This window comes from Bombus flavifrons, chromosome 7 (assembly GCF_040668555.2).
Source record: "Bombus flavifrons isolate JBK064 chromosome 7, iyBomFlav1_principal, whole genome shotgun sequence".
NCBI classification, from domain to species: Eukaryota; Metazoa; Arthropoda; class Insecta; order Hymenoptera; family Apidae; genus Bombus; species Bombus flavifrons.
The window spans coordinates 8,539,746-8,550,254 of NC_138448.1; the positions used below are offsets into that span (position 1 = coordinate 8,539,746).

At 36.0% G+C, this 10,509-nt stretch overlaps 1 protein-coding gene across 5 annotated transcripts in view; it reads left to right on the forward strand.

The window, feature by feature from the left end:
* The window catches only part of Jupiter (microtubule-associated protein Jupiter), an 87,962-nt gene extending 77,501 nt beyond the window's left edge, over positions 1–10,461 (forward strand). For 3 of the 5 annotated variants that reach the window (XM_069117317.1, XM_069117318.1, XM_069117316.1), the window contains 4 exons: positions 1,178–1,575; positions 2,849–2,872; positions 4,637–4,723; positions 8,184–10,461. In XM_069117317.1, the coding sequence (XP_068973418.1) occupies positions 1,178–1,575; positions 2,849–2,872; positions 4,637–4,723; positions 8,184–8,359 (685 nt within the window). In that variant the 3' untranslated portion in view covers positions 8,360–10,461. The remainder of the gene's footprint in view (positions 1–1,177; positions 1,576–2,848; positions 2,873–4,636; positions 4,724–8,183) is intronic. The other 2 variants (XM_069117319.1, XM_069117320.1) reach the window with 2 other exon arrangements.
* The last annotated feature ends 48 nt before the right edge of the window (positions 10,462–10,509 follow it).

The window sequence follows — 10,509 nt, forward strand, 5'->3', positions numbered from 1 at the left end:
CCATGGCTCGTTCATTCGTTCGTCGTTCATAGAAAAGAGAACGGATTTCATATTTTTAATTGCTCGTCCTGGTCCGAAGTGAATTCTGGTACCACACCCTGGTCTGTTATTTCTCCTCTCGTGTCTTTTTTTCGTCGTTGCTGTTCCCTTTCTTCCTTCCTTTTCCCACTCTATCCGCTCGACCAGGCAACGAACACGCGACAAAGCGCGTGCCACGCATCAAGCCGAGAGACGCGCGACCCTCGTTACGTAGAAATCAGCGCAGATTTATCGAGCAAATTGGATCGAGTCCTTCCGTCGTGGGGACCGAGCCGTGTTGTTCCCATGTCGGCGACCACCGCCCGAGAACAATGGTTCTCAACCCTTTTTCGCCTCTCGGAAGTGGCTGACTCGGCGTGTATGACTAAAGGCTGTCCCATGGAACGTGCACTACACGCGATTGCACAGTTCGTGTACCGTGCAATTAAGAGGCGTGGATGAAGGCGTACTTGTCGTTGAAAGAAATTGACGTCTTCACCTAGTTCTTTGTTACTAGTGGAGAATTAAGATCGTAGGTAATTTTAAGAGTACTTGTTCCATCTGGAAGTTGGTACAAATGATTTCTAGCTTTTATTTCATTCTTTTTTTAATTTGCTATTGTAGAGCAATAAAATTGAAATACTCTTCTAAACAATTTATAGTATTCACCGTACATTCATACCGTACGTCGTAACAGAATTACTATACTATTATGAAGTTTGAGATTTTCTAAAAGGAATTAGTATTACGCAAGAAAAAGTAGAATCAACGATATGGTCGAACAAAATGTCCCATTATCAGTAAACTTCCTTAATAGACAGGTTTAGTTTAAACAATTTACTTCAGAGTCAAATTCTACTCTAAATAATGATTTAGTAATAACTAAACCTATAAAAAAAAAATTATTACGAAAAACACTTAAAAAAAAAGACGTCCAATCACCTAAGAATCTCTGAATAAATAAATTATTCTATACAGAAAATTGTCAGTTCGAATGAAGAAATCTTCAATCCTCTTTTCCTGGTCATGAACTTAATACTTTGGTGTATCTTTGATGTACTTTGATGCTTAAGGATTCAAAACCAATGTCAAAATTATACCTCCACCAGGTATCTTTGAAATCGATAAATCTAATGTTTGCATTGTTCCATTGTTTCAGGGTATTGAAACCCCCTGGTGGCGGAAGCAGCGACATTTTCGGTGCAGCCCCCGAAGAGACTAGCCCCCGCCGCGTGAAGAACCACAACCAGTCGCAGCTGGGCTCGGCGCTGTTCGGCGATACACCGAACAGCAACAGCAACGAAACGCCGCGCAACAAGCCCGGTAATGATTCATACAATCGCCTGTTTGGCCCTCCCGATGCCCCACCCACCACCCCAAACGCGAAAAATCACATGCGCAGCAATATCTCCCTCAGCGGGGAGTCGACGTCCTCATCGGTGTCATCAGGCGCCGCAACGTCGCCCGCGAAGAGCACCGGAAGTACGGACTCGATCGCGGGCGTTCTCAACGGATACGCGGCCAGCAATGGCAACAATCTGACCAACGATGTCACAGGTAAGGTGTAAATTCTCCTTTCTCGAAAACGCATCCACAACACCCGCCCTCCTCCTACGACACCCCCACTATATGTGGAAACAAAAAGGATTTACTGTCTCTCTGGTCAGGTGAACTGGTGTACGGTGCGAGCGCGATGGAACGCGGCTACGAGTTCTGCCACTAGTGTTCGCTATTGCAAATGATTCTTTATATTCGGTAATTTAGTTGTTTTTGTACGAAATGAATTGACTGCTTGCTATCGAGCACACGCTTCTGTAATTTGTCATTTGAGAATTGTTGAGCAGAAAGGGAAGGTTTAACGTTAGAACTATCGATGACCAAAGTGTAAAATTCGTGTCATTGAAATTAAAATGAAAGAATTTCTAGAAGCCTATAACGTGTCTACGAGGAATTAGAAATTGACAATTTTGACCATTCTGGTAGTTCTAGCGCTAAGTATTATAGCAGTGCAGCGTTAACTGGTCTCTATCTCCAGCAGTGAAATAAAAAAATAAAAAATTTCTTAGGTAACGGTGTCTCAATTGCATTGAACTAAGAGAATATTTTGGAAATATTATATCTCTCTCGATAATTGACCAGATAAGTTGCCAATACGCGACTAGTTAACCAAGCACTACTATGAATGGTGTATGGTGGTGGCAGCCTTGCGCAGTCAATTTATTTTGAACAAGCTATATTTAAATCGTCAGTACAGCACAATTACCTTCACGTCGTAAACGTGGGACGAATTCTTTCTTTTTTCTCAAGCGTTACTTTCTTGGTATCGAAGCTTTTTCTTAAGACGATTTAGTTTCTTGCGTACTGTATATCACTCGAGTAATATATAATTTTCGATTTTTATTTCCTTCTTTTTGTTTGTTAGTTTTCGTTGATTTTTTAACAGATTGCTGCTGTGACAAGCGTGCAATCGCTGGAACTACAAATATATACTTAAACTCGCACTGTATTCGAGCTACCTTGAAATATGTGTCTGTGTGTCGCAGGCTCTTTTCGATATTAACTTTCGCACCACGCCGATTCTGTTTGAAATTCCTTTCAAATTAAAGACACTTCTGTCGAGTCTCACGCGTTCTTTGAAATTCCGTTCGCTTTCTTTTGTTCCATTAAATCGATTGAATGAACAAATTTCAACGGAAAAGTCGCTATTGATCTTTTTATTGTGGAGCTAGCGAGACACGAACGAACATTGTTATTATTATTTTTCTTTCTTATTTTCTGTGACTAATCCATGGCTTTTACCAAGTCATCCTCTTGAATTGTTCACAAGCAGCTTTTAGGAGAATCAAACGATTTCGTAAGTGTGTAAAAAAGACATATTCAAGTAGATGACACGACACTCATCCTACACGTTATTTTTTTTTTTTTTAATTACGGATGATCGCGATCTGTTTCGGGAAATGTCGTTCTTAGCTTGATTTACATTATCGATCGAATTGTAAGAATTAATAGTTCAATCGAACACGTATAAACTGTTTCGCGTTAAGTCGTTAGCGAAGAGTTCAACAAAGATGCAAATAGGGGGCAGAAAAATCGTTAGCGATAAATTGAGAAAGGATATATGCAGAATATCTTTTTTTTCATTTTTTAAGAATAGAGGAAAGATGTAAAAACAAAATTATTATGTGCGCGTGTCCATGTACCGTGTACTTACCTTTTTATAAAAAATTTTTATGAATCTCGATCGTGCAATGACGTGATTATTAATGCAAATCAAGTTTCCAAACATGAAATTTCGCATAAAATTATATTAATTAGTGTTTTTTTTAGAATTTCATTTACCATAACTGGATTTAATTTTGTACCCTTTTTCTTTTCTTTTCTTTTCTTTTTTTTTTTTAAGTGTAGAAGTTCGTAGTCATTCCAGAAGTTCTTAATATGTACAATATATATTTCGTAAAGCGTGAACTGTGATAATTTTTTGATTAAAGTACTTTTTTTTTAACGAGTCACAGGGCCTGCTGCGAAACTAGAAACACATATTTTGAGTTAGTCGCACCATTTTCAATCCTTTAATTTTTTGGTTAAACACCGTAACATACCTCTCTGCTTGCGACAAATAATCTGTTTCTCATCGATTTTTCACGCAATCGGATAGGAACCACGGAGTTGTTTAATATATGACATATTTTGAAAATATTTTGTTTTACCCTGTTATCTTTATTTTTATTTTAATGTGTGGAATTTTTATATAACGAAGATGTTATTCTTTTAAGTGGTCTTTTTATTATTGCAATTGATTTCTAGAGAGAAAAGTAACTTGGAATCATATGTGTCTGTTTAGTTTTTCACAATGCTTCACACATCGTCAGTGAACTTCGAATTGTTCATAGTGCGTTCTTACTCGTGGAACAGTTTGAGAACTGCAGTTTTTCTTTCCATTGTTTTTTTAAACTTGATACTTTGTGTTTTCTTCCGTTGCTCCGTAACTTTCTTTGCTTTTGCTTGCTTTATCTCACACAAACGTAATATAGTACAATACTCTTGGTTTTCTATTATGTTCGTACTCGTTCCTCTTCGCATGGACGAATTCCAGTTACTCGCGTTACTATTCCAATTATATTTCATACTCAAAGATTCAGAAATTTTAAGATTTGAATATTGAAAGATTCTTTCAAGACAACTGATTTGATTCAAGGATTCAAAAATTCAGTAATATAAAGATTTAGGTGTTCACGAAGATTCCAATATTCAGAGATTGAAAAATTTAAGGATTTAAATATTTAAAGATTCAAAAATCTAGAAATTCGGAGATCTGTAAATTTAAATATCCGAACACTCTCTAACTTTTCGATTATTCTTTTCACCGTTTGTCCCTCACCCCCCAAAATTAAGATAACTAAAAGATCGTAGTATCTCGAATTGGTTCATGCGAACAGTCGCGCCCACTAACATATAAACACGGTTGGGTGACGGTGATGTGGGTTTTGCTACCTGTGTGTCGGTGCATGGGGGTGGTGGTGGTGGTGGTGGTGGTGAAATTCTGGCGCGTGTCGCTTTGCGTGCACCGGCTGTGAAACTGTCGTCCTCTGCGCCTTCCTACCCGCTCGAACCCTGGCAGGTGGATCATCCTGCTTAACTCGCAACCCGGTCACCGGAGACGGAGTTGACGTGACGCCCGTGAGGCGCAGCGCACGAAGGTGTCGAGGTAACGTTTACCCACTCTTCTTTTGTTTTTTCTCAATTTTACTCTCTTCTTTCTCTCTTTTTTCTTTTTGTTAAAGACAATCAATCATGTCTTTCGCCCTTTTACATCGACATTCAAACATAAATTTTATTATTTTCATCCACGTGAAATTATTTGTTCTATCCTCTTCCTCGAGAAACTTCGAGACACGTGAGAAACTCCATTTGATTAGTTTTTCATCGAGCAGGTAACGACAGAAGAGGAGATTCCGTAGTACTGTACAAAATTGCCGAAGGTCATCGTTCTTCAGCGGCACCTCGAGAGTTTAGACCACTGTTGTCATGAAATAATTTACTACGGCTTAAACAGCGAAATAATACGCGTGAAAGTCGAATTATTCGACGAACAATACGAAACTAGATCTTGGAAGATAAAAGGATCCGAAACTTTGGCAATTTGAACATTTGTAAGTTTGAAAATTTGAGAATTTCCAGAGAGAATTTGGGTAATTGGAGATTTGGAAATTTAGAAATATGAAAATTTATCGGAATTAAGTATAAACGCATGGAAGTAAAAAAATGCAATACAACGTAGGTTAATAGGAGGGTTGAATATAAATAGCAGAATGGTTGGCGTGTGGTATTATCAAGGTTTGTATGGTCTCGACCCCCGATTCACGAAGGAAAATATGGGATAAATTCACGAGCAAGTGGGGTCTACTTTATTTTGATTAGAATAGCAGGAGGGTTTTGTATGCATATTTGATTGAACGTGGTCTGGAAATTTTGTCATTGTCTGGCGGGGGAGGAGGGGGCGCTTAGTACGATTTGACGTACGTTTGGGGATGAATCAGAAAGGTTGTGACTCACTACGTGATTTGATTAAGTCACATTATCATAGTGTGAATAAGAAGAGATTCTTGGTAATTGCTTGTTGAAAACGATCGTGATATACTTTTGACATGACTTGTGAATTATGCAGATAAGGATGTGTTTAATAAGTTACGTGGCGAGTCATCGAACAAAAAGCAAGTTTATTGATAAATTATTTTTACGCGAGTCATCCTCCGGTAGTTTTGTACAGTACTGGAAAAAAAAGGCAAAAGATATAAATTTGATTTTTTTACGAGTTGATGTTTCAGCTTTCACTCTTTTACTTTATAGTTTCTTTTCCTTATATAGCCTTGGTCGACCGATAATTTCTGTGTATTTCTTGCTGCAGACGAAGAGGATTGGATTTATGATATTCCTTTATGCGTTTCTTTTCTTTACGAGTACAATGTGTTTCTTTTTTCTTTTGTATATGTGTATATGTGTTATTTGGTATTAATTTCAGATTCGGAGTAACGGTCCTTATGTTTAGTCCTAATTTTTACTTACTTTATTTGTAATTTGTATTCCCCTGAAAAGAACAATATGTTTAAAAATCCCTATAACTTATCCATACAGATGGAAGGTAATCGAGAATTTGAGAGAAATCCGCAAAATATCCCAAATTAAAAGCTATTTCATTTTTCTGAAATTAAATGAACGTTTTAGTAAAATTAGAAGATTCCTAAAAAATTAACTTCAATACAAAACGATACTCTTACCATAATATTCTCGATTGCCATCTAAAATTAAAATCCATTCTAATTTATATAATCACCTTATATATATATCCTCACAATGTCTCAGATTTGCTCGAATTCAACTCAAAAATTACTTCAGTCAAAAATAAAAGAAAAAAAAAAAAAAAAAGAAAGAAAAATGAAAAGAAAGAAGATCTCTACTAGAAGCATAGAATTCAAGCAAATACCCCGACAAGTTTCCATAGGTCAACACTCACACTCATACAAAATAGTCTGTAATATAGTACGGTAAGTTCGTGTTATACGTAGTAGACGATTACCTACACATTCCTTGTCTTGCGTAGCGTAAGTTCTGCAGAGTAGCTCTCACGAATATTTTATATCCGATCGTTCTTTATCAGTGCATCGAAACCGACTGGTTGTTCCTTACGTTTTACGCTTAATTGCCTGTCGAGTAAATTACCTGCGTGTCCCTGTCCCCCTTTCACGGGCGTGTACGGGAAATGTCGAAGAAAAATCACGAAGGGAGAGAGCCAGCATGTGGATTTCGCGTGAAATCTCGATATATCTCTATGATGGTGTTATACAAACACACGGTGGATATCAGGCGTATAAAAAACTAAGGATGCATGATAACCGTTATAAATTGGTTAATACGCCTCTTTTTTTGTTTATTGTTTTTTAGCCTGTTTTAATTAAGTGTTAACGGTAATCGATAACGTTTTCCTGGTTTTTTATACTCCTGATAATAATTGCATGCGAGTAATACGAAATCGATTTCCATAGAATTAAATAGAAAATTCCATAGGAATCATAGCAATGAGAAAATAAAGGAGAAAATTGGGAGTTATTAGAATGTAGTTTCGTTTTTTAGAGTTCATAATGGTCGAGGCTTACAGGTGTAATGTATAGTCTTTTTGGAATTTATCGAGGTCTCGAAAATGAACGTTGTAGAACAAAAGGATTTCCTAGAATTCAGAATAGAAGAGACTGAGTATAATCTTATGCAAAAAGACACCACTTACATTTGAAAATCTTCAAGCTGATCATGGAACAATAACATTCTAATCAAATCAAATTAGATCAGTTCAAGATAGACAATGAAATCATCAAGTCTTCGTTATCACAAGAAGCAAATTAATTATATAACGTTTCGTGATTCATCCTAGCATATACATGTTTTCAGATTTCATAGACTTTTGACCAATTAAAATCGGTTGATTTCGATCAAAATAAAAATATCGTACAAATATATCAAGTACACAAAATTACCACATCATCGTATATTGCAATAGTGTGATATAGGGAAACAGAGACGGTGAGTCATAAGACAAAGAAATCTTCAACCAATTATTCAGTGTTTCGTGATTCGCTTATCGTATCATTCCAGAGTCCATCAGCTTTCGATCGATTGATCCCGATGAAAATCAGTGAAGAAGTGGTACAAGTGCATTATTTCTCAAAATCGAAATAAATAAAAGTATCGATACATAAAATTTACCTAGACGATTTCGTCAGAAATTTCCAAGTCTTTGTATTTTAACCCTCATATATTTTACTTTTTAAATTTTGTCTCGTTTTACTCTTTTTTTCTACTACCAAATAATCTAATTTATTATTTCCAGCCTTCAAATTCGAATAAGAAAATATAATAAATCTATGTGTTTTCTCAAAAGCAAACAAAATTCCTTATTACACGCGATTAATGTTTAAAGATGTATAAGTGTCTCTATCAAAATCCGACTGTACCCCAAATATATTTCCTCAAATTAATGATTTCGTCGCTTAGACCACTTCTCCTCTAAATCCTCAAATATCATCTAAATATACCAAAATTGTCCTAATGAAGAACCTCGATCCCACAACTTTGATCTCAGAATGTCGACTGAAAAAGGCAAATATTCTTCGTAGATGGTAACCCGGTAACCGGAACTGGCTACGCAGAGTCACAGAACAACGGGCCTGCCGTGCAAAACGGAACGTCCAGCTCGAATTCCAGCGAGAAGTCGAACGACACGTCGCCGGCAGCGAAGGTTCCGGCACGTACACGCGTGCCACCCGGTGGATACTCATCCGGACTATGGTAAAAATGTGGCCTCATGGACAACCGCTGATCGACATCCTCCTTTCGATTGGCGCCAGAAAAACCCTTCCAGTACTGGCAAATTCGAAAGAAAACCGGATCCTCCAGTTAAACAATTACTACAGTAGTAAAAATATTCAGTTTAGGAGCGATTGGTTTCTTGTTTCGATTAAGAAAGCGAAGATTAATTAACCGCATTTACGTATTCTTTTTCTGAGGAATTCTTCTAGACGAACCGTATTCTTCCCGTTTCTATCCTTTTTGTTCTTTATAGGCAGTAGCTTGAAGTCGATCTTAGATCTTGAATTTTACACGGGAGATCACTCGACTTGAAATCTTAGATTTTAATGTAGCTTCGGATACAAATCGATCGTTGAAAAATATCAGATGCTTTTCTTTCGTTTCCTTAGTTGTTTAAATTCATTTACGGGAGAAAACAATATCATTTATGGGGGATGGAAAATGTATTTGGTCAATTATTTTGGAAAGTAAATACCTTTAAGAGCTAAGATTGATCATTATTGATACGTTTGAGTAAATAAATTTTTCATGTCCCGTTTTGTGGATTGTTCCCAATTTCTAAATATGAATTTCGGCAGCTGGGGAAAAATACGTAATATTTTTTGATGCTCTACCTTGTGTTCAAGGTTTCATCAAGATCTCGTAATTTTCAGTTGGGTGATATTCCTTTGTTAGAATTTACAGTTATTTCAAAGTTGAGCTTCGGTTCGTGTTTTCTATCGTTCATTCTTAATGTTATATAGAGTTAATTTCTGTATCACGTAGGAAGGGTAGAGGAGGAGGTTTAGAGCATAAAATTTGGCAGAAGTTGTCGAATGTGAGTTATCAAGATTTCAATTTTTATTCTAAGAACTTTCGAGGATGTTATGTTCGTAGTTTGTACTTCTTTTACATTCGAATATGTTTAAGTAAAACAAAAGAAAGAAAGAAAGAAAGGAAGAAAGAAAGAAAAAAAAAGAAAGAAAGAAACGATGGTTCGAATGAGAAAATGAATCCTGCCAAATTCTGGAAGGCGAGAAATCGGAAGCGAGCGTCAAGAACCACGCTTCTTTGAGTTGATAGACTGCTGTCGGTTGGTTTTTTCTTCGGATAAGGAAAACAAATCGTAATTTGTAATTGATGAATAGCGAAAAATTAAATGAAAAGAAAAAAATAACGCGAACGTCCAGAGAGTAGAAGAGAGATAGCCCTCAATTCACGAATATAATAATGAATACTTATAAAAAAAAAAGAAAAAAAAACTAGAAAACGTTCGACGAAACCTCGGAATTGTATATTAGAAGTAGGCATATATTATTCGAAAGAAGAAAAGAAAAGGTAATAATAATATTAATAATAATAATATTAATATTAATAATGATTATAAAACTACATTATATGTGTAATCCATAAAAAAAGAAATAAGGTCAAGTGCTTTCTTAATTTCTGTGCCTTTTTAATAACCGTATATAGTTTTTTCTTCTGCATGAATTAAATACGCCATTCTACGTAACATTTTATAGAGAGCACAGTTCCTTTTTATTTCTCGTTTGTTTTTAAGTTTCTACGTTCATTCAAATAAAGGAGAGGAAGAGAAAAAAGACCGCTTTTGCACACGGATGCATAAATACCTACCCATATTTAAAATAGAGAAGATTGCAATTTTACTAATCATATTGTAGTAATCCATTATACATTCAGATAATCCTTAATCGTTCGATTTATCAACATACATAAACGGTTAGGATTTACGTGGATCCTATTTATCACTGTATCACTTACGGTCTTCTTAAAGCAGAGACACAACGTAACTCTGTCGAAATAACCAATAATCATTCATTTTTTTTATAGTCGTTCACTACCTGCTTCTTCCTTGTTTCACGATAACGCATAAGGAATTGTATTTATTATTTCACGGTAAGACTCTCGTGCACACGATTTTTCTTACGCTCGAAGTAAAAAATAAAAAAAAAGAAAGACAGAAGAAATGACATTTCTTCATCGTTTTGGTGTGAGTAAAAAATTGTTTGTATTGCATCGTATTCTCGTCTCATAAGTAGCCTTTTTGTACTCTGGCATTAATTAATAAAATTTTGTAAGCAACAATTGTTATCTCTTTTATTAATTATTATTTTTTATCCCCCCATTCCCAAC